This window comes from Panthera tigris, chromosome D2 (genome assembly GCF_018350195.1).
Source record: "Panthera tigris isolate Pti1 chromosome D2, P.tigris_Pti1_mat1.1, whole genome shotgun sequence".
Taxonomy (NCBI): domain Eukaryota; kingdom Metazoa; phylum Chordata; class Mammalia; order Carnivora; family Felidae; genus Panthera; species Panthera tigris.
Window position 1 is genome coordinate 5,445,678 of NC_056670.1, and position 25,181 is coordinate 5,470,858.

General features: G+C 45.9%; 2 protein-coding genes across 4 annotated transcripts in view; one reads left to right on the plus strand and one right to left on the minus strand.

Moving 5' to 3' along the window:
• Positions 1-25,181, minus strand: part of PRKG1 (protein kinase cGMP-dependent 1) — a 1,248,331-nt gene that overhangs the window by 532,972 nt on the left and 690,178 nt on the right. The window lies entirely within an intron of this gene.
• CSTF2T (cleavage stimulation factor subunit 2 tau variant) lies at positions 19,733-23,520 on the plus strand. The gene has a single exon (XM_007099419.3). It carries the CDS (start codon positions 20,067-20,069, stop codon positions 21,990-21,992), a length of 1,926 nt encoding a protein of 641 aa, XP_007099481.3. The 5' UTR covers positions 19,733-20,066; the 3' UTR covers positions 21,993-23,520.

The following is a 25,181-nucleotide window of genomic DNA, read 5'->3' on the forward strand; positions in this document are numbered from 1 at the left end:
TAATATCTAGGGCACAGGAGATAATGGACTTGGATGAATGTGCATAAACAGATGAATGATGGGGGCCAGAGAGACCTGAGACAGGAAAATGGGTTGGAAAAACACTGTAATAATCAAGGCAGGAGGCTGGGAAGACTTCAATGCAAAGGTTTATAATTTGCTGACCATGCTATTGGTTACAGGCTCATTACTCTTTCATTTCTAAAGATGTTTCCCTTCTTACTTGAGGATGATTAAATCTCATGCTCTGAGTTAGGGATCTGCCTGTAGTTAAGCAAAAAAGCTACATTTATAGTGGGTTTTTTTGGTGACACTCCTCAGAACCAATAACATAGGACCCTTAATTTCCCCTGTTCTGGCATTAATCACTTTGTTACGAGTGTGTGTTTGTTTTCTAGCTTTCCTGCTGCATTCATAGTTCCTTGTGGGTGGGGACTGGGCTGATGCGTTTATCCCCAGATCTAGGATGGAACTGTCAACTCAATATGGTATGAGGTGGAACTAATCAAGTCCTTGACTATTTAATCAAAAGATGATTAGGACATACCAGATAAAGGGTTAGCATCCAAAACCAAAAAGAACTTATCAAACTCAACACCCAAAAAACAAATAATCCAGTGAAGAAATGGGCAAAAGACATGAATAGACACTTTTCCAAAGAAGACATCCAGATGGCTAACAGACACATGAAAAAAAATGCTCAACATCACTCACCATCAGGGAAACACAAATCAAAACCACAATGAGATACCACCTGGCACCTGTCAGAATGGCTAAAATTAACTCAGGCAACAACAGATGTTGGCAAGGATGTGGGGAAAGAGGAACCCTTTTGCACTGCTGGTGGGAATGCAAACTGGTGAAGCCACTCTGGAAAACAGTATGGAGGTTCCTCAAAAAATTAAGAAGAGAACTACCCAATGACCCAGCAATTGCACTACTAGGTATTTATCCAAAGGATACAGGTGTGCTGTCTAGAAGGGGCACATACACCCCAATGTTTACAGCAGCACTATCAACAACAGCCAAGGTATGAAAAGAGCCTGAATGTCCATCGATGGATGAATGGATAAAGAAGATGTGGTGTGTGTGTATACACACACACACACACACACACACACACACACACACACACACAATGGAGTATTACTCAGCAATCAAAAAGAATGAAACCTTGCCATTTGCAACAACATGGATGGAACAAGAAGGTATTATGCTAAGCAAAATTAATCAGTCAAAGGAAGACAAATATCATATGACTTCACTCATACATGGAATTTTAGATACAAAACAGATGAACATAAGGGAAAGGAAGCAAAAACAATATAAAAACAAAGAGGGGACAAAACCTAAGAGACTCTTAAATACAGAGAACAAACTGACAGTTGCTGGAGGGGCTATCGGTTGGGGAGGGGATGCTAAATGGGTAAGGGGCATTAGGATGACACTTGTTGGGATGAGGACTTGGTGTTATACATAGGGGATGAATCACTGGATTCTACTCCTGAAATCATTATTACACTATATGCTAACTTGGATGTAAATTTAAAAATAAATAAATAAGTACATAATTTAAAAAGGATGATTAGGAAATATTTTTGAATTTTTACTTCCAACAAATAAGTTCTTTAAAGGAAGGCATTCTTAATCACGTGATGGATGTTTTAACATCCTGGTTGCATTTATTTCCAAGTATTTGCCATTATTATGCCCTATGTACAAAACCCTGAAATTCACAGAATGCTTTCAGGCTCCACTGTGTCAAGATTTCCAAATGTATAACAACTGCTATAATCTGAATGCCTATTTTTGTTTGGGGCTGGTTTTTTTTAAGATTTTTTTTTTATTTATAATTTTTTCCCTAGTTTTATTGAGATGTAATTGACGTGTAACATTGCATAAGGTGTACCACACAGTGATGTGATCTACATATATACTGTTTACTGTTTGGCATTTATTCATGGTGCCATAGCATCTTTTAATGTGCTTTTAGCTTATTCATTTGCAATGAAACGGGGCTGAGCAAACAGAACTCTGAACTCTTCTACTATAGAATACTTAAAAGAAAAAAATTATCCATTTAAAGTTGATCAATCAGAATTCTTTGCAAGAGCTACTATCTTTTTTCCCTCTTTCAACCTTTAACCTATTGGGGCAAGATAATAATAATAATAACCTGAGAAATCCTGTATTTACAACTTGCTATTTACCTAAGTATTAGTGCTCCTGTAAAAATACAAATTTTCCTTTTTTCTGTGTTTTTTTTTCAAGTTTGCAGTATTAACTGCAAATGATCTTTTATGAGGAAAAGCCCCCCAAAAAAATCACAGAATAGAATCTCCAATTTTATGATGACATCAACAGGAAAATAGAATTTAGTACACAGGCAGCTTTTCTGGCACAAATCCATTCTGTTTACTGATGTCTATCTTGTTAAATATGCTTCCCATCAAATTGGGAGACCATCACTTGTCCTTTTAGAGAAGAAAAGCTACATCGTTAGGTAAGTAGAGAGAACAGCTTGCTGAATAATGCATAGTTTTTAGTATTAACGACTCAACAGCTACATCCATACAGATTCTAATAGTTCACATGGTGCTTGTTACCTTGGCAACCCAATGAATGATAACAATTGCATGGAAAATGGTGTACTTGTTTTAATATACCCTATGATAGTAAGTTCCTAGAAACCTGAAAGGCTAATCTATGTGCTCAATCTGGGAATGCCAGGTTAGCAGAGTCAGTGACCTGGCAACCTGTTTCCAGGAGACCATCCTGAGTAAAATGCAAAAAAGATTTGGGGTAGATGGCTAAGTCCTAGAATGCTGAGAGAGACCTCACGGACCTATTGCAATACATGAATGTCCACACACTTGGGCTTAGTTTGAAACATGGGTTCAGGACAAACTGAGGGTTGATGGGGGGTGGGAGGGAGGGAAGAGTGGGTGATGGGTCTTGAGGAGGGCACCTTTTGGGATGAGCACTGGGTGTTGTATGGAAACCAATTTGACAATAAACTTCATATATTGAAAAAAAAAAGAAACATGGGTTCAGGAATGGAAGGGAATGTTTTGTGTGATGCTAAGCCAGGATGAAGCCACTCAGATATCCTCAGGGCAATTATCTGATCCATGGCTAACAGTCTGCAAACTAGAAGAGCTAGGTCTCTGCCTGGTAGCACAACCAAAGTTCTGACGACTCGTGGAAGCTCGTGAACATCCTCTCCCACTCTTCCTGGGGTGGGAGAAGCAGGAGAGAAGCAAGCAGTGGTTGCGGCAGGTGGGAGAAGAGAAACAGTGGAATGTGTCATTTCTCCAGGAGCAGTGGTGATGAGGGCCCACCATCCTGCAAAGCAAGGAACACAGAGAGGACGCGAGGAGGCATGCTGTACGTCCACATGGCACAGCCATGTGATTCGGGAAGAGGAGACCAAATGGTTTCAAGTCTTAATCCCCGTGGACCTGAGCCACCAGGGCTCACCGGTCTCATGACAAAAGTCTGGGAAAGCAAAGTCACGCAAGCATATATAGGAGCAGCTACCATTCAGCACATATTCAGCAACTTAGAGGTAACGTGCTAAGACAAGTTTCCAATATTTTCTCATTGTGACTTTCCACATCAGGGCTGTCCACATCACCCCCCTCAGACAAAGGGAAAACGGTGAATATAATGGCCATCCTCGCCCTTCCTTTTGGTGGGAAGAAGTCAATAGAAGATCCAACAATAATGAGAGTAATAACTGTTATTTTTCACAGATGCTTTTTTCTAAAGCGGTCATGGTAGAATTCCATCTTCAGGCTGTTGGATGGCTCACGCCAGAAGTGTCTCCATGCGAGCTGGTGAGTTCTACCAGCTCAGGGCAAGTGTTTCTGAGGGAAGTCTGCAGACTCCTGAGGGTTCGGTTCCCGAGGTCCATTCCAAACACACATTCCAGGGCTCTGTGTCCAGTTAACCTGCTTGGAGGGGACCCACGTGTCTGTATTTTCACGAGATCCTACACGGATTTCTGATGCATGCTAATTTGAGTGAGAATTCTTTTTTTAATGTGCCAACCTATCTGCGAATCTTGACAAACAGTAGAAAACTGAACTCTAAGTTGTATCTCGTGAAATGTTTTTGTCAGGGGAGAAGAAGAAGAACACAGAGAAACAAAGTCCAACAGTAAAAAAAAAATGCCATGAAGGAAATAAACCTTATTATCCGATTCCCAGTCTTCGTACCCAGGTAGAACTGTTATTATTAGCTTCTCAGATATCCTTGGAAACACCTTACGCATATACAAAGAGAACGGTTCACACATGCATGTATACATACCCCGGGAGGCAGAAAAAGAATGTAGCTATGCTATAACAGTGTCGTGTAACTTGCTCTTTTTCATTAAAATATATCTAAAGACCAGGATTCCATAAGTACATCTGTAGGCTTTCCCTCATTTTAGCCAGTTGCATGTAATTCTAGGAAAGAGAATATATTTTATAATCTATAGCCATTAATAAATGTAATTTGTTGAATTCACTGCTGCTATTTATGCTGTTTCTAGCATTTGTGACTACAGAAGCAGTGAATGATGTCTGCCAACATTTCAGAATACTGGTGTCATTAATTTGTCAATAATACCATGTCATTCGTTTGCCTCCTCTCTCTCTCTCTTCTTTCAAGAGACAGACCCTCTTCTAAAACTCTACTTTTCAACTGTCCTATTTTTTTTCTCTTCTTTGTCCTAAATGTGCCTTAGTGGTCTGCTCGATGCAGCCTCCCTGGTGTGAGGTGACCCGCGTGCCTCCATGGCGTGTGACCACTATTTTCCTCTGTACGAAGAAATCTGAACATACGATGTCTAAGCATTACGTTAAGTGTGAGAGTTAAAAACAAGAGCACACATCAATCTACGGGATGCAGAGGCTCTCTTTTAGATTCTAAACAACACTGAGAATTTTAAATAATGTCTGGACGTCCTCTGCTGAAGAGAGATCGGAAACTGTATAGTGTTGTACAAATACCATTCCCACAGAATGCTAACACGCCCAACACCTCACTTGCATTGCAGAAGCCTCCGTGTGCCTGAGGTGTGCATGATCCTTTAAGAGTGTGAAAAACACTTTCGTATTCATCATCCTGGTTTAAAAGCTAGAAAATACTCAACTTAGTTTAATAACCTACTGACAAATGATGCCTTTTGAACCTCCAAACATGAAATGTGCCGTTTCAAGTGTCTCTCTTTATCCAAGAATCGTATATATCTTATGCCCACCTCCATTTCTTTCTCCAGAGTGACAATTTCCATTTGAAACAGCTTAAATTAATAGCCTTCTCTGTTTGGCTTCTCCCCTCTGTGAAATAATTCAGAGCTTCTAGGCACTCTGTTTTTATAAGTAAGCAGCCACGAAAGATTAAAAAAGAATTCAGCACAATGAATTTTCTTGGCAAAATAATGTATTAGCTAAATGGTGCCTATTAAATCACCTGTGCCCCTGGCAGCTGGTTTAGGGCTATACAATAAATGACAAAATAAGCCTGTGTGAAGATTTTTCAATATTCTGCCATGTGGTTATGGATTTCAGAGTTTCTTCCTGTCAGTTTTATGCCGCATTTCTTTATAAACCTGACAGGCAGCTGACAAGGCAGGGAAAAGTTAGAATATGTGGCTGGTGGTGAAATGTAACACATATTTTTTTTTCCTTCAGGAGAATAAAACATTTAGTCTAAGTGCACAAAATCTGGGTTAGAACTTTGAGGAATTCATGAACCATCTCCCTCGGTCGGACTGTCCGGCCCTGAGTCCGTCACCTGCTTGCTCTAAAACCGAGGGCGGGCTGTTGGGCCTGCCTGTGCCTCAGTTTCCTCATGCACGGAAAAATCCTCCCAAGGCTGTCGAGGGGTGCGAGGAGTATTTGGGACTGAGCAGGGCATTGTAGCTGCAATAGTAATGGTCTGGAATCACAGAGCTTTCTGGTAGGTTCTAGGGAGGAGTATTAGCATTTCTGAGTGTATGAAAAGACAACTAGAGTTGGATCGGGATACTTCCACTAAACCCTTGGTTCTCCAAACAGTATGGCGAACAAGCATCAACACTGACAATAGTTTTAACACACGGATGGAAGACTATGTAGAGAGGAAAGAGGAGAATATACACCCGCTGCCCCCTCAGTTTATCACGATCCTGGCTCTTCTGACACTGTTCATCAACGTGTTTGCTTCGGTCTTCAGTAGAGACCCAAACTCTCTCCCTCAGGTCAACTCTTCCTGCAGGGGTTCCAGCTGCTTTTCTCGCTCGGGCCCCTACTGCCACTGGGGGCCACCTCCTACGCGGAGGAAGAGTGCGGTGTCTTCTGAAGGAAGTGGCCACCGAACGCTCAGCTTTCAGGTCAGCGATCAGAACTGCCTTGCGGCCTCCGGAGGGAAACCAGAAACAAGGGGGCTTTGTTTTGTCTCCTACGGTGGTGTCCCCTCTAAGCGCCCGAAACTGTCTTCTCCCCAGACCACAGGGAACAGACACTTGTACTGTGAAAGGAGGAGGTGAGAAAGTAACCTCCACAGTGCGCAGCGACTGTGGAAATGGAAAAAAGGAAGACTTTTTGTAAGTCCTATTTTTAAAGTTTATTATTTATTTTCAGAGAGAGAAAGAGAGAGAGTGTGTGTGTGAACGGGGAGGGGCAGGAGACAGGGAGGGACAGAACCCCAAGCAGGCTCCATGCTGTCAGCGCACAGCCTGACACAGGGCTTGATCCCACGAACTGCGACATCATGACCTGAGCCGAAACCAAGAGTCAGACGCCCAACTGACTGAGACACCCAGGTGCCCTGAAAGAATTTCTTTTTTTAAATTTTTTTTTAACGTTTATTTATTTTTGAGACAGAGAGAGACAGAGCATGAACGGGGCAGGGTCAGAGAGAGGGAGACACAGAATCTGAAACAGGCTCCAGGCTCTGAGCTGTCAGCACAGAGCCCGATGCGGGGCTCGAACTCACGGACCGTGAGATCATGACCTGAGCCGAAGTCGGCTGCTTAACCGACTGGGCCACCCAGGCGCCCCAAGAATTTTTTTTTTAATGGGAGAAAGTATGTGAGTAAGAAATGTCATTTTAGGAAACAAAATCCTTATAGGATGTAACTAGTCAGTGAGCCCCACAACAGGACAGAATCAAGTAATCAGCACAGGCTGGACCCCACTGTCCCTGGTTCGCAGGCTCATACGATGCTCTCGTAGTGAACACAGTCTGATGGTCGAAGATAGACTCGTATTTGTATCACCTTTCTCCAAGTACAAGTAACATTTAAGCTTAGATTTGATACTTAATAGAAGTAAGAAATAAACCTGATTATGTTTTATCTACGCTCCACTTAAAAATTGTTCTTAAGTGATCATATGCTTTACGTGAAGGTTAGAGTTTAAGAACTCTGGCCGGAAAATAACAATACGGTGCTGGTTGAATCAATGGCCTGGCAACGACAGATTACCCACCAAGGAGCAGGCTCGCCCCTGCCCCCCCCTTCTAGACAGCGGGGTGAAGGGCTGCCAGAGTCACACCTGCTTTGAGTCAGATGCAAGCACTTACCAGTATAGCCCTGTGTCCTCAGCATGTATGGGTGTGTGTGGCCACGAAGAGCCTAGCACGGGAAAGAGGCAGAACAGTCTTTTTCTGAGTAATAAAGGAAAAAACACAAATCCTTGTTTATCCTCAGCCTCAGCAAGAGGGTCGGGGGGTAAATAGCAATTCTATTTCTGTTTCCTACACACCTCTGAGGAAACCCAACAAATCAAAAATGCATCCGGAAGCCGTGGGCTCCGATCCCGAATTCTCTATCTTGCCTGACACGAGAGACACCCCTCGCAGGCAAGCCCTTCTTCCGCCACAAAGCTGAATCCGAGCACCATAAATCCTCAGCGGGAGAAGTTCCAGGTGAAAACTGATGACAGTTTCTAGTAAAAAAAAAAAACAAAAAAAAACAAAAAACAAAAAACAAAACAAAACAAAAAGAAACAAACAAACAAAAAGGGGCTACTGAAAGCAGGAACCCCATTTCGGTTCACGTTTAAACCCCCCAGCTTGTCAAACTCGGGGGCTGCTCTCGACAGAGCACGTGCCTTAGGAGTATTTTCGCAAACGAGATGCTGAATCGCTTTTAGTTGCATAAAAGCATAAAAGTTTTCCTAAAGACTTTTCAGGCTGCCGCTGGTCTGAAAAGCGTCAGGTCTGTCTCCTTCCTGCCAGACACCTGTTCTCGGGGGATCTCTCAGAGCCTGGCCTCCCTGCAGGTGAGAATGAGGGCCCCCGCCACCGCTCAATCCCGAGGCCTCGGCAGCAAAGCCCAGACCACTGAACGGGCAGGGAAACCTGGCATTTTCCTTTATTCTCCCTGCAGGCCTCAGCTGTTCTTTTCTGGACCCCTCGTGGGCGGCGGGCTAACACACACAATTCAATTTTCAGGGCTCACGAAAGACTGCACTCCAGAAGCATAGGTCATTTGCACCTCCCTGTCTCCCTGCAGGTCTCTGTTTTGTCCCCAGGGCGGGGAGGGAACAGGCAAACACCTGGAAGTGAGTGAGATGGGGCTCTGGCATCGTGCGGCTCCCCGGGAAAGGATACACAGCCGCTGCAAGGTCAATGTCAGCTGATGGTGACAAAGAGGACAATGAACACAAGAACCGCCACCGTTTATGGTTACCGTTAAGCTGCCAAGAAAAGAAGTCTCAGTATTTTTACCCGAGTGACAGAGGAGTTTGGTATTTTAAAAATGTATGCTCTCTTCACCTTCAGGAAAATCATACATTATGTATAGTGAGAGCTGGGCGAAGATCGTGAATCGGCAGCTAAACTTCCTTTACTGTTTGATACCAGACTGTTTTTTTCTGACTGTGGTCAATATTTAAAAGCTTACATGGACATTACTCATGGTGGGAACTAATATTTTATTTTTGCTGAGACAGAGGGGCCAACTTAGAAGAGTGAGGTAAAGCGTGCCTCTGGTGGCAGGCAGGTTCCCCGCTGGGAAAAGCCCAACCCCACCCCCCTCCCGAACAAGGCTGGGCCACCAAGAGCTGGTTGGAATCTGTGGTCAACCAGGGCAGATACTCAGCTGTGAGCAGGATGGCTGGACAAGTGTTTAAAATAACTGCAAATCTTAGGGCGCCCGGGTGGCTCAGTCAGTTGAGCATCCAACTCTTGATTTTGGCTCAGGTCATGACCCCAGGGTCGTGGGATGGATGGGCTCCACGCTGAGCATGCAGCCTGCTTGGGATTCTCTTCTTCTTCTCTCTCAAAATAAATATTAAAATAATTGCAAATCTGTACCTGATGATAGACAGTGTCGTGAGCCTCAAAGTGCCCCTATCCTGGACCTCTCTGTAGCCCAGCAGGTAAAGAAGGTTAACTCAAGGCACTAGAAGTGCCTGTAGGGTCCCTCCCCCTGCAACTGATGGCCGGGCCCCGGTATACAGCTGTGAGGTAGTTTGACTACCACCCTGGCCTCAATGCTTTTTCCATATTGGACTGAATCACAGATGGACATCATAGTAGAGATGGGCCTTTGCTTTCTCTCTCCTACAAAGCTGGAATCTGTACTCAGAGAAGCAAATCATTCTCTCTGGGCAAATCTGTAGCAAGTAAATAAAAACCCTCAGGAAGAGTGCCTCAGATGTCAGTGGACTAAGGAAAGAAATCAGAGATCTGGTTCTTGAAGCAGAGAAAATATAAAGATAGAAATGAGGAGTTGGGGGGGGGAGAGAGAGAGAGAGAGAGAGAGAGAACGGGAAGAGAGCATCCTAAAGGTGTCCAACCTATGCCTGCCTTCCTTCTTTTCTTAAAGGTGGCTGCCTTATGGGATGTCAGGGATTGAACTGGGTCCATTCTCTCCTCCCCTTAGCCCAATTCATATGTTGAAGCCCGAACCTCCCATGTTGGATATTTGGAGACACAGCCTTTGAAGAGGTGATTAAGGTAAATGAGGCTGGTAAGGGTGGGGCCCTAGTCCCACATGACTGGTCTTCATAAGAAGTGAAAAGCACGCCAGGGGTTTGCACACATGAAGAAAAGGCCACGTGAGGACATGTGGGAGCCAAGTAGAGAGGCCACCAGGGAAAACAAACGTGCCGGCACCTTGATCTTACATTTCCGGCCCCCAGAGCTGTGAGAAAATTTGGGCTTGTTTAAGCCACCCCATCTGGGGTATTTGGTGGTGGCAGCCGGAGCCTCAAGTGACAGCAGAGTATCGTTACAATACCACCCCCAACCCCTCACTTCCCACGGTTGGACACGGTGTCTGGAGTTGTACCAGGAGGTGCTAGGGATCGCATTCCTAGAAACATCAGATTTTACATTTTTATCTCATTTCTGGCCCTGGAGAATAGACTTGTTTGATGGCAAGCCTGAATTGACATGCTGGGGCGCCTGGGGGGCTCTGTCGGTTGGGCAACTGACTTCGGCTCAGGTCAGAATCTCACAGTTCTTGAGTTCGAGCCCCATGTCGGGCTCTGTGCTGACAGCTCGGAGCCTGGAGCCTGCTTTGGATTCTGTGTCTCCCAATATCTCTGCTCCTCCCCCCACTCATGCTCGCTCTCTCTCTCTCTCTCTCTCTCTCTCAAAAATAGACAAACATTAAAAAAAAGTTAAAAAAAGAAATAAATTAGCATGCCAACATAATGTTTCTCAAGGACCATTCAAATGTGATAATAAGCCCCAAGTTCATTCTGCCACACTAGCCTTTGTTGTTGTCTTCAACAATCTGAGGCCTCCTTCAAATATTTCCAAAAAGCCACTTTCCTGTAACCTGGCATAAATAGAGGCTCAGGCTCATAATAGGGCTGGAGAGGCCACCCGAGCCTCAGAAAGGGCCAGCTTCGGAAGCGAATTCGGAAGCTCAGACGTTTCTCTGAAGCTGGGTATTGGATTGTTCCGGTCACAGGAAGAAAGATTCGTGAGTTGTTCATCTCAAACAGGATGTCTTTAGTCGGGACCTGGTTTCGGGGCTTGTACTTTTCCAGAGTCTTTGAGGATACTTCCTCCCTCTGTCCTTTCAGGTGACAGCCTGAAGCCAGAATAAGGGAGCTCCGCGTCTTGTCCAATTAGTTATGCTCCTCCCGGGTTTGAATGAATGGCCTGTGTCTGCCGGGGCACGCTCGAAAGGCACAGCGCTAATGACACCCTGAACGTGACTGTAAGCTCAGACAGGTATCCTGTGTGCCAGCCCAGGGCACGGTCCTCCACGGTCAAAGTTCAGGCAGGCCCTTCTAACGAAGATGAAAAAACGGAATGCCAGCCAACTAAATATTTGAAGAGTACATTTCAGGGCTTAGTATAAGAACCCAGTGAGCGCCGTATGGATCACTCAAATTCTCAGTGAAGTGTCTGATGGGATTGAGCCCAGAACGCGCTCATGTTCAACTACACATCCACCACCGGTTACAATGGCAACGCTACCCGTGCAGAAGTTTTAATATCGGGAGACCCGGTTTCAGGCTGGAGCTCTCCCGCTGACGAGCGACGCGTCCTTGAGCAACTCATTTATGGGATAGCAGTTTAAGGGCTTGAGTTCTTGAGTCAAATGATGTGAGCTCACATTTTTAAAACAAGATAATCTGACAACAGACCATGAGTTCACCCGGTCCAACCCCTTCGAAGACAAAAATGAGGAGACTAAAAAGTAAATAGCAGTAGACTAAACTTGGAGTCTCTTTGCACTTACGATGCTTTATCTAGCACTACAAGTTCTATATAATAAATGTAGATTAATAATTGCTGTACACAGTGATAAAAATAAGCAGGCCCCATGTTACACACGACGATCCACAGAGGTGACGGAGTTCCCGTTTAACAGACACTGCAGCACAGAGGGGTAACTGTTCTCAGGCTCCACAATTACTTATTGAACCAGGCAGCCAACCCAAGCCTCCTGGACGTCCAAGCCTGTGCTCTTAACCCTTCACCTTAGTGCCTCTGCACGGGAAACTGGAATATCTGGACCCCATTACATGCTAGGCTGGCCAGCAACTGGGCATCCAACCCTGTCAAGTCTCCTGTCTTCCCTGGGCCTCATTTCCTTCATCTCTTAAACAACAGGAAAAAAGCACTGGACCACACCATCCCCTCCAGGGAGAATGTTTGCCTCTCCCAAGCCTCTAATCCTGGGATGCTACATTCCCAGCAGCTCCAAATTCAGGGGATCTTCCTCTTCCTCTTGCCAATAAAAGCAACTCATCCCACGCATAAATAAATAGAATTTACCATGTATTCCTCTATATGTTGTTGCATATTAAATACATTTAGAGACTCAAGTGGGGCGCCCGCCTGGCTCCGTCAGTAGAGCATACAACTCTTGATCTCAGGGTCGTGAGTTCGAGCCCCACGTTGGGGACAAAATTACCTAAAATAAATAAAAGTTAGAAAAAAAATTGGGGAAGATGTCACAGACAAACCTAAATTTGGGATTGAGAAATTCAGGCTCTCATTTTACGAAAAGTGCATTTATTACCTATCTAACTGGATGCTTTAAAAAAAAAATCCATTATGTGAGGTTTCACTACAGCCCTGCAAATAGAAAAAGGAAACATGTTCTCAACCGCTTTAGTTTTGAGACCTTATGGTCCATCTGTCGCCACAGCACTGATTGTGATGTCAAAATTGCAATTAGTTACACTCAAGGACAATCAGGAAAAAGGCCAAGGTATTTGGAGTTCAGGCCTTGATAGCCCATGATTACTACACTGGTCGTGAAACAGGGATTTGCAAATCAGGAGACCTGGTCTCGGGCTATACCTCTGCCATTTGCTCGCCATGAACCTCGGGAAGCTTGTTTAATGGAATAATTTAAGAGCGTGAGTTCTTGAGTCGCACGATGTGGGTTTGAATCCTGCCGCTGCCAGTTAACGTGGTCACAGCAGTGAACTTCCCTTAGCTGTAAATTGATAGCATGACCTGCCTGGACCAGGAAGGTGGTTGAAAGGAAATGTTTTTGAAAGGAAAATACGAGGTCTTATTTAAGACATTGTATGTTATACAGCATTTATCAGAGGGCCTCCTTGCTGTTTAGTGCTCAGTGTTAGCTTTGATGAATGGCATCTGGATTTTAAATGAGGCTACCTTTACGTAAAGTTCTATGTTAACAGTCCCCTACATTTCTTTTTTTTTTTTTAATTTTTTTTAACGTTTATTTATTCTTGAGACAGAGAGAGACAGAGCATGAACAGGGGAGGGGCAGAGAAAGAGGGAGACACAGAATCGGAAGCAGGCTCCAGGCTCCGAGCCATCAGCCCAGAGCCCGACGCGGGGCTCGAACTCACGGACCGCGAGTCGTGACCTGAGCTGAAGTCAGACGCTTAACCGACTGAGCCACCCAGGCGCCCCACAGTCCCCTACATTTCTACATCTTTAAAATCAGGATGCAAGTGTATGTACCTCACGTGATTGCTGTTCAAAACCTGATGTGGGAGCCCAAAGAAAAGTGTTTTGTGAACTAAAAGCATTACATTACTATTTGGCTAACATATGTAATCCGTTATTGTAAGATGATCTTGTATTAATTTTTAAATTTTTTTAATGTTAATTTAGTTTTTGAGAGACAGGGAGACAGAGCGTGAGCAGGGAGGGGCAGAGAGAGAAGGAGACACAGAACCTGAAGCAGGCTCCAGGCTCCGAGGTGTCAGCACAGAGCCCCAACGCGGGGCTTGAATTCACAAACCTTTATGAGATGATGACCTGAGTCGAAGTCGGATGCTTAACTGACTGAGCCACCCAGGCGCCCCTTTTGTATTAATTTTTTAAAATATCCTCTGAGTGCTTGGAACATATAAGGCACTGGACTAGGCAATGTGAAGAATAAAAATCAGATACGGGTTCTGGGCTTTCAAGGTACCGAAATCTCAGTAGAAGACACACAAGGTAGAAGATACTGGGTGCTCAGCCAGTACTTAAAAAGGAAGTCTCTGAAGTGAGCATTGAAGGACAGAAAGGATCTAGACATAGGAAGATGAGAAGGGACAGAGAAGAAGACATCCCCAACACACAACAGTGAGCGGAGCAGGGTGGGAGGCAAGGGAAGAGAACGAAGCCAGACTGCAGATGTTAAAGGCAGGAAGAGTAACTACCCCTCTTCCGATGGAAGATTATAGGGGATTAAAGAAGAGAGTCTGGAGAGGGTATGATGCTCAGTGAAATAAGTCGGACAGAGAAAGACAGATGCGATATGATTTTGTTTATGTGTGGACTCTAAAAAACAAACAACAACAACAACACAAGAGAAACAGATACAGGTAACCAAGTCGTGGGTGGGGGGTGGAGGCGGATAAAACGGGTGACGGGGATCTAGAGGCGCAAACTTCCAGCTACAAAATAAGGCACAGGGGTGTAAAGCACAGCGTTAACTTTGGTGACAGATGCTAATCTGCTTTTCACGGTGAGCATTTCATAACGTACGTAATTGTTAAAATACTATGTTGTACGTGTGCAACTAATATTAAATGTCTACTATACTTTGATTAAAAATAAAAATTTTAGGGGTGCCTGGGTGGCTCTGTCAGTTTGATTTCAGCTCAGGTCATGATCTCGCGGTTCGTGGGATCAAGCCCTGAGTCAGGTTCTGTGCTGACAGCACGGAGCCTGCTTGGGATCCTCTCTTTCCCTCTCTCTCTCTCTGTCCCACCCTGCTGGAGGGCACATGCATGCTCTCGCTCCCTCTCAAAAGAAATAAATATTTAAATAAAATATAAATGTTCAAAATCAGAGTCTGGGTGCAAAAGAGCTCGTGAAGAAGGAATGGACGCGACTGGTGTTCTTAAACCTCTACTGTTACTGTTACGTGTCCGTGTTTCAGAAAGAAGGAAGAAAGCCCACAGACTCACACATCCATCTAGTTTAGCCTCATAAATCTCATCGTCGAAATCTTTTAACAGTCTGTCCCAAAGACCATCTTTTATCACAATACTACCAACTATGTTTTGGTTTCCTCCGAAGGCTTCGAAAAGTGTTTTGACTATTTCTATCTGTTCATGCTTTGGCTCTCTTCCCTTCATCTTCTGTGTACACATACCCGATCATAACCCGTCCCTTAAACTCCAGCTCCATCAGGGAATCTCCCTCGATGATCTAGACCTTATCGATTCCTCTGCATGCTTCGTTATGTATCTGTTTTATCAAACAGTAAAATGGGAGAAGTACTGGGGACCTAAGAGTAAAACGACAAGGTCCCCATTCTGGCTGGGGACATGGTTTAATGCCATGGGTTTCCTCTTGTGTAAAATGAAAGGTTGTGCATAAGGTCACTTCCCATTATTCATTCAACAAATAAAATGAGCACCCACCTGTGCTAAGCTCTATCTTAGGTGCTGAGGATACAGTGAAGAAGGACAATGTATGTACCTATCTTTTTATGTATGTATGTATGTATGTATGTATGTATCCATCTATCTATCTATGATTGTCTCCCTTGAGTTCAGTGGTTCTCAAACTTTAGCTTGCATCAGAATCACCTGGGGGAGCTTACTAAAACCCAGATTTCTGTAAAGACACCCCATTCGCAAGAGAGTCTGGTGCAGCAGTCACAGAGTAGGGCCCCAAATTTTAGCATTTCCCACATGGTTCTGGGTGATGCTCATGCTTCCAGTCCAGGGACCACACTCAGAGAACCTCTGCTCTAGTGGAATGTCTTTGCCTTTTTCACTGCTCTATTGCCAGTGCCTGGAATAAATGTTGATGGGATTAAAGAATATAAGGCATTTTGTTAATTGACAAAGGGGAATCTAGCTCTTTCCTTGCACGATGTTATAGTTTAGAAGGAAAATAATAATTCTACTAACAGGCAGAAGAGTTACTATCATCAGAAAGGGATAAGGGATGGTTTATATGCAAAGGCAAATGAACTCATTTCCAACCTAGAGGAAGGAAGAGGAAGGTCAGGGAGGACTTTGTGGAGGAATATATTTGATCTATTATTCCTTGGAGGGCCGGCCCGTACACTTGTTTCAAAACGCCAGTTATAATTAAAAAATATATTTTTACACTCTCTTTGGAATCTGTCTTAATCTATGGTGAATCCTTTGTACTACTCTCCAAGTCTGCAGAATCTTCGCATTGTGATGTAAGTTTTGCTATTTGGAAATAGCTACATACCACATTTTTGCCAACTCTGGTCCGAAGGAGAGTTGATTTAGTTGCATAGCTCTGTCCTTTGTCAAAAACAAGGTACACTTTTGAGTTAAGGTATCAGCTTTCCAGTATGACCTAGAATCGGAGCCCTGAAACAATTTCAGGATAGGAGCTTAAAAATCACTTGGAACAATGGAAACCTCCATGGATTAAGTTTATCGTTTCCGAAGGTGATTAGTTTGAAGAACACCCCCATTTGTCCATATGTTCTGATGTGTTTGTTTAAGAGTTACTCTTAATATACATGGTATTTTGATTTACTGAAAGAGTCAACACTTAACCATGCAAGATACCAGGCACATTTTTTCTTCGGAGTATATGCCATGCTATAAATATCTAAAGTTTAAGCATTATGGGAACAAAGAAAGCAGTATAAAATGGTAGTTCTTCCAAAGTACATCTGTGAAAACCATGTATACGTACCAGGAAATATCCTCAGGTTTCTAACAGTTCTTAGTAATTCTGGGCCACTCAGCTAATAATAAATGTTGGTTTATGCATCCTGGGCATTGTGCTCGATCATACTGGTCCTTTATGAAGGGGATATAGCGAACCATTCTTCTAGCTTGGAACAAAAAGACTAAGGAAAATGTGGAAGACCTATGACAGAAAGCATACGCTTACAGTCATGGCTTCTCCCTGCTCGTTTGTCCCCAGACTCCCTCAGCCACTCTGCTCCCCCATTGTCTGAGCCCAGGGTATCTTTGCTGTGGGATCAACATGTACTAGCTATGCCAGGTCAGCATTCACACAGTAACAGGCTTTCTTGAAAGACCTCCCGTATCTCATACAGAGGTGCTCAACGAGCAACACAACAAAAGCACCTCAAGTCCAGTTGTTCAGATCAACGATTCTTAGAAGGGGCTCCCAACACCAGGGACCTCAGCAGAAGCTGAGAACCAGTTAGAAATGCAACCTCTCCAGTCCCACCCCAGAAACACTGAGTATGTCCAGAGGAGGTGGTGAGGCCCAGCCACCTGACTTAACGGGCCATGGGTCCAGGTGGTTCTGATGCATGCTATGGGGTGAGAGCCCTTAAGACACTGGCAACAGCAGTAAGGAAACCGGCAGACGAGCCATGCAACCGCTCATAAACTCGACAATTTATTCTAACAACCTCTTACCATCCTGATTACTACATGTAATACACACACACTTCTCCGCCCCAACCCTGCTTCACCTCCTATAAAAGAAGCACAGGGAAAAACCAACCATTACTAGCAGGTGGCTGTTCTGTTTCTTTGACGAGGAGTGAGGGAGGCAGAGAAACTGAAAGACTCCATACAAATCTGCTGTTTGCTCCTTTTCCTGCTTGCGTTCCTGCCAGGACCGGCACCCCCACATCACACACGCTGCACGGTGCAAACAGTGTGTGTCCTCCTTGTAAGGGACACGGAGTCAATGACTGCTCTACAATAGAAAACGTCCCAGGAAGGACCAGGAGAGAAGCCATCCCAGGGCAATTCCAGACCACGGAGCTGGACGTCTGTCCCCACGCGGGGACCCTGGCTCCAAGGAGTAACACGCGGGCCTTCGTCTTTGTTCTGACCAGTTCCTGGATGCCACACCCCAAACAAAGACGAGACCCCTGCTCCTTCCTGAGTCTCCCAGGAGCTCCGTCTGTACCTGCTTTCTCTGTACCTCCGGTAACCTCTGCTCTCACCTCCTGCTGGTTCATGTTTGATTTCCATCCTATATGAAGCCAAGGACCCTCTTGGCTGGTCTTGGGAACGCCCTCTGGGTCCTTGGACCCAGCCTGACAGCATCAGCAAGATTTTATTGAGTGATATAAATACACTTGGTCACTTGCAGATACGAGTTATCATGTGTTTACTGAATACCTATGTTCAAGTCTATTTTTAATAGACTATTAAAACACGTGAAGGCAAATGAATGCTTTGTCCTATATGTAACTAAACAGTCATAGTCATTTCAGATCTGTTCACTGGACTGTGATACTCAACCTTCATGACAAGTTTTGCACGGGACTTAAAACTTCACAATCCCCTCAAAAGGCGTATGTAGAATAAAATGATTCTCTGCTTAGGGGTTAAGACTTAGGCTCTGGAAAAGTGCAGTCCTTAGACATACAGTGTGACCCATACTTGTAACTTAATTTTTCTAAGTAACCACATTAAAAAAATGAAATGAGTGACATGAATATTAAACTATATTTTGTTTAATCCATTGTGTTAAAAAGATTTCAGCATGCAAATATAAAGTTTTTACTTTTAAAAAGTCTTCAAAATCTTGCACATGCAGGCCATCTCCATGAGGATGCCAAATTTTAACTAGAAATACCTGATGTTTTGTTTACACCTGATAAAATGTCATTGCAAAGGTATAGATTATTTCACACCCAAGTTGTTGCACACATACTAAAAAGTTTTCAACAGCCTAACTGGATATCAGTTTTTATATTTAAATATAAAATAAGTAAAACTGTATTTAAAAAAAAGGGGAGGGGAGGGGGAACCACAGGCCTAAAATGGTGTCTCTTAGACCCAGTTTCCAAACCCGGGTAATAATCTAATTGCAATTTCAGCCTCCCCAAGAAGACAGCCCTAGGAAACTGGGTCAGCCAGGAAATTTTCCTTCCCGTCAGCACCAGGGAGTCTGTCCCCCTGGGTCGTCTCCCTCCATCAAAGAGAGATGAGGCCGTCTGCACCAGGAGACCCTAGGATACAGCCTTGTCTGGAACAATCCCTTTCTTTGGCATCAGCTTTCTTGCCCCACCCTCCTTCCATAAAGAAGAAACCTGTACATCTCCTGGGAGGTGCCTCCTTGCTACAAGGGATGCCGAACAGGAACTAGGACAGACCAACCTGGTTAAGAATGCTGTGGCTTTTAGGGGGCCTGGCTGGCTTGGTGGGGAGAGCCCACACTCCCCGCCCCTTGAGCTCCGGTTGGAGCCCCACGCTGGCTGTAGACATTACTTTAAAAATTAAAGGACATTCCAGCTTTGCTCTTTCCCGACCGCTTAGCAAACGGCCTAGCCCGGCGCAAGCTCCACGCCTAACACCTGTTAAACGCCGCAGGCACAGCGGCAGCAGGGACGTGCCACTGGGCCGCGCCCTGCACCGGGGAGGGGGTGCAATCGTCGCCAGCCGTCTGCAGCGATCGGAAAGCCTGCAGCGGGAGAGGGGCTGAAATGACTCATTTGCGCTCCGCAGCCCCGAGCCGCGCTGGCTCACGAATCGCGCCTGTTCGTGTGGGTTAACACGGCTAAGGAAGAGGGCGGCCCATGCGGGCTCGCCGCCCGCGGCCGCAGAGGCGCCTGGAAGCCCCCGTCCCCGCGACAGCGGGGCCTCGGCAGCTATTCTCCCCAAATGTTTTCCAAAACGGGGCTGTGGCTGTTGTCGTTCAAGGAGCAAATCCCCAACTGCTCGGAAACGCCTGCGCTTTTACCTCGCAGTCCCGGGTGGGGTTTTAAACAGGGCTTAAATAAAGGGGAGGGAGGAGGGACGGCTACCTGACTCGCTAACATCAGAACAGAGAAGCCGCCGCCCAGGCCCGCTTACGGTTGGCGGTTTCCCGCCGGGCAAACGGAAGCAAAACCGCCCCTGACGTCACGGGAGGCGGCCGCTCCCGGTTACCATGGTGAAGCCCGAGCGGCCATCTTCACTGTGGTCAGCCTGCACCGGCCGCGGGAAGTCTTCACGATGAGACACGAGAAGGGAATCGTCCCTCTCGGAAATAAGGAACTGGCAGAATCACGAAAGACCAGAGGCACAAAGCATTAGCTAATGTAGGTAGGGGAGCACAGAGGCGGTGCGGCGTCCGCGGCTTTAGCGGAACGATTCGATCGGACCCGCGGAGGGTTCCGCCCCGGAGCCCGAGAGCCGCTTCCGGTGCCCAGCGGAAGCGTGGGTCGCCAGAGGACGACTCTTGGAAAGAATCGGCTCTCCGCTGGGCGCCCAACCGGAATCATGTCGAGTTTAGCGGTGAGAGACCCGGCGATGGATCGGTCACTGCGTTCCGTGTTCGTGGGGAACATTCCGTATGAGGCAACCGAGGAGCAGCTGAAGGACATTTTCTCGGAGGTCGGTTCTGTGGTCAGTTTCCGGCTGGTGTACGACCGGGAGACGGGCAAGCCCAAGGGCTATGGCTTCTGCGAGTACCAGGACCAGGAGACCGCGCTGAGCGCCATGCGCAACCTCAACGGGCGCGAGTTCAGCGGCCGGGCGCTGCGGGTGGACAACGCGGCCAGCGAGAAGAACAAGGAGGAGCTCAAGAGCCTGGGGCCCGCGGCGCCCATCATCGACTCGCCCTACGGGGACCCCATCGACCCGGAAGACGCCCCCGAGTCCATCACCAGGGCGGTCGCCAGTCTGCCCCCCGAGCAGATGTTCGAGCTCATGAAGCAGATGAAGCTGTGCGTGCAGAACAGCCACCAGGAAGCGCGAAACATGCTGCTTCAGAACCCCCAGCTGGCCTATGCGCTGCTGCAGGCCCAGGTGGTGATGAGAATAATGGACCCGGAGATTGCTCTGAAAATCCTGCACCGCAAGATCCACGTCACCCCGCTCATCCCGGGCAAATCTCAGCCCGTGTCCGGCCCCGGCCCCGGCCCGGGGCTGTGCCCGGGACCCAGCGTCCTGCTGAACCAGCAGAACCCGCCAGCCCCTCAGCCGCAGCATATGGCCAGACGGCCAGTGAAAGACATTCCTCCTCTCATGCAGACCCCTATCCAGGGCGGGATCCCAGCCCCGGGGCCGATGCCAGCTGCGGTTCCCGGACCCGGGCCTGGTTCCCTAACTCCCGGGGGAGGAATGCAGCCCCAGGTTGGGATGCCGGGCGTCGGCCCAGTGCCTTTAGAGCGGGGACAGGTGCAGATGTCGGATCCCCGAGCTCCTCTACCTCGTGGACCCATGACTGCCGGTGGCCTGCCTCCTCGAGGGCTGTTAGGAGATGCTCCAAACGACCCCCGTGGAGGGACTTTGCTTTCAGTCACTGGGGAGGTAGAGCCCAGAGGCTATCTTGGCCCACCTCATCAGGGCCCCCCCATGCACCACGCCTCTGGTCACGACGGCCGGGGCCCTTCCTCCCATGAGATGAGGGGAGGGCCATTAGCAGATCCCAGACTGCTAATTGGAGAGCCCAGAGGACCCATGATAGATCAAAGGGGTCTCCCAATGGATGGTAGAGGAAGTAGAGATTCTCGAGGGATGGAGACTCGAGCCATGGAGACGGAAGTCTTGGAGACCCGAGTAATGGAGAGAAGAGGAATGGAGACCTGTGCAATGGAAACCAGAGGGATGGAAGCGAGAGGCATGGATGGAAGAGGAATGGAGCTAAGGGGCCCTGGCCCCAGCTCCAGAGGCCCTATGACTGGTGGAATCCAGGGTCCTGGTCCCATTAATATGGGGGCAGGTGGTCCTCAGGGACCCAGACAGGTCTCGAGCATTTCAGGGGTGGGAAATCCTGGAGCGGGCATGCAGGGGGCAGGCATACAAGGAACGGGCATGCAGGGGGCGGGCATACAAGGAACGGGCATGCAGGGGGCGGGCATACAAGGAACGGGCATGCAGGGGGCGGGCATACAAGGAACGGGCATGCAGGGGGCGGGCATACAAGGAACGGGCATGCAGGGGGCGGGCATACAAGGAACGGGCATGCAGGGGGCGGGCATACAAGGAGTGGGCATGCAGGGGGCGGGTAAGCAAGGTGGAGGCCAGCCGAGCAGTTTTAGCCCTGGGCAGAGCCAGGTAACTCCGCAGGATCAAGAGAAGGCAGCTCTGATCATGCAGGTTCTCCAACTGACTGCAGATCAGATCGCCATGCTGCCTCCTGAGCAAAGGCAGAGCATCCTGATTTTAAAGGAACAAATTCAGAAATCTACTGGAGCTTCTTGAAAGGTCTTAGACAGTGTTTGGCAGTATTCTCAAAGTTTCTGTGTAGCATGGAGAATGGGTGCAAAAAGCTGACCGCTGCATCCCCACACTTGAATGATTAGGGTTTCCCTCCCAGAACCTTACTTCATCTTGTTGTCTTTGTATTTTTCTCTGTTTTCCTTTTTATTTTAATGGGGGTGGGGGTTGGGGGGAGTGGGTCTGTTCACTTTTATTCACTGTAAATATACAAAAATAACTCTGGACATGGTTATATTCTACCAAATAAGATTACAAAGAATAAGCAATATGAAAAGTGTCTACGGTATGTTAACTACATTTTTTAAATATTGAGTAAAACAATGTGACAACTGCACATAATACTAAAATATGACTTGTTAAGCTGGTAATGTACTAAGATAGTTTAAGATTCTTGGTTGTGTAAGAAAATAAAGAAGTTTACCTCAAAATTAGAAGATACATTTTTTGGTAAGCCGTTTAAAATACAAAATCCTATTTTGGGGTCAGTAAGAATGCTGTCCTAGGTTAAACATTGTGAGAGTGTTTTGGGATATTTCAAAATGTTAGTGCTAACAGGGTAAGTCTCAACTTGCGGTATTAGAATTGTTTTTTTCCTAAAGCTATGCTACCTGAAAAATCCAGGAATGTACCTGGTGTGGCATTTCATCATCTGACCGAAGACCAGCAATATCGTGGCCTGGCCTGGAGAGTGATGACTTTGCTGGGACAGTTCTGGGATCAGCCCGGTTACCGAAGTCGGCTCCGATTAGACTCCGTATCTCTCCGTACCTTCCCGTTTCTCCCTAGTTTTCAAGCCCTGAATATGAATCTAAGTAATCCTCTCCCATCCTTTCTAAAAATCAGTGTCTAGGGACGTGATCTGGGTGAGTTGTACACATCCATTGGACTTCTCATAAATAGAGAGCTTCGTGCAGTCAAGTTCTCAGTTTCCTGGTGACTAGCTTCCATATACAGATGGCATCCATGTGGTCAGCCAGGATGGGGACTTCACAATCTTAGTCTCTCCAATGTTTAACATGCCTTTTAGTTTTCTTACTTACAGATCTTCTTATCTATCCCCGTGTTATTGGAATCATTGTGATATTTTATAGCCTGAATTCTGTGCTCAGCTAGTTATTAACTCACTTTTTAGATTTTAAAAGTAACAAAGCTATTTAGTCCAGTACACATACCCAGGAGAGAGATTTAAAAATCACTAGGAAGGTGGGGCTTAGCACATTTTGTTTAGAGCTATTACCTAGTTTATTTTTAAGCCTTGAGGATGTGGATACATAAAAATTTGTGTCATAGACCGAATAATAATTAACAGAAGCACAAACACCCAAATGTGTTCGGTCACATAACCAGGTGGTCTTAACTCCGGAGAAGAAAACCAATGTCAAGTCATGGAGGAAAAAATAGCATTTAATACAAGGAGAGAGCTGAGATTTGGAAACTGAATTTTTCCTCTTATAAGGTTTTTGTGTCTTACATGGGTGCCTCACTCTTTTTTACAAAGGTTTCTTCCTTGTGCTATTTCCTGTCTATTCGTTTTTTATTGTTTTTCATACTGTTCCCTTTCCCCTGTTTTCTCTATGCTTCCTCCATATTGGAGAGGGCCACTCTCCCTTCCATATATGCTAGTTCTGGTTAATACTCATTCACAGAGTTGGCTTGATTGCTTGGAAGTTAAAAATGCTTTATCCCAAAGCTTTCACTGAAGGGCTCTCCCTGAAAACTTAGATGTTCCACTCTCTGTTGTAGTTAAGCCTGCATCGTTCAATGCAGACTGAATAAAAGGGATGTAAAATTAAGGATGACTTTAGTATCTGATTTTTAATGAATGAATTACCCAAAAGAAATCTATTTTGAGAAATCCATGGGTCTGAATACCTTTCTCCCCTTTAAATGAAAAAGGCAAACAAAAACAACAACAATTTGCAGGCATGGATGGAAATCCCTTTCTTAGATCCACTATCTGTATAGTTACATGGCTGAAATAACAAAAGACATTATTCCATGGTTGGTATCGATAGCAACATCTTGGTGCACGTCCAGATACTGGGCTTCCTTCCGCTTATGTTCCCCACAAAGAACCATCCTCTGCATGCCAGGAAGACCTTATAGGTACCGTCATAACTGACGGCACATGTTACCTTGCAGTGCTCGATTTTACTTTGTCCTCTACCCCCCCCACCCCACCCCCCACCCCGCCCTTTTAACGGACCAGGAACTCTAAAGAGGGACCATCGTTTCTGTACCCGCTACACCAAAACCAGGTGCGAAGGAAGGACAAAACGTTCTTACCAGTCTTGGGGAGGGTGGGGGGGGGAATCCCATTAAGAGCACATAAAGTTCCCCCAAAACATTTACATTCCACACAGAACAGATGAGCTGTAACAACTAGTTACATTAGAAAATAAATTAGTAGTAGGTAACAGAAACAATCTCCTTTGCTCTGATAAGGTAGGTTCTCCTCACCCAGTTCTCTCACTACTGATGGATGGAGCCTCATTTCGTTTGATGGTGATGCAAGCAATACGTGTCTGCTACAATCAGAATCCCAGCTGTTTTACTCCATACCCACTGGTTACAACCCTTAACATCCTGCATTTCCCCAAATATGGATAGGCTATAAATGCAATCACAAACTCATTCATTAGAACGATGCTTAAAGATGGTGGGGTGAAACCCTGATTTGTAAATACCTTTTCAGGGCTTATTCCTTTTGAGCAGTTTGTTTGTTGGGAATATGAAATGGGCAACTTTAACCAGTGTCTGCCTATTAGCCATTCCCCTCTTACATTACTGATGATTAATATCAAGATGTGTTTTAATGTCTGCTGATGTTCCAGGACTTCTAATTTTTTTTTAAATGTTCATTTATCTTTGAGAGAGAAAGAGAGAGAGCACAAGCAGGGGAGGGGCAAAGAGAGAGGGAGACACAGAAATCTGAAGCAGGCTCCAGGCTCTGAGCTGTCAGCACGGAGCCCAATGCGGGGCTTGAACTCAAGAACCATGAGATCATAACCTGAGCTGAAGTCGGACTGTTAACCGACTGAGCCACCCAGGCTCCCCAGGACTCCTAATTTTAAGAGTTATTTGATAAGATACAAGCCAATGTGAAACCCAGGTGAAGGTAAGCTAATCTAATAAAGATCATATATGATTTTTGAACTACTCTTTTCAGAA

Excerpts from the sequence above, each read along its gene's own strand:
- CSTF2T (XM_007099419.3), top strand. The coding sequence starts at position 20,067 with ATGTCGAGTTTAGCGGTGAGAGACCCGGCGATGGATCGGTCACTGCGT.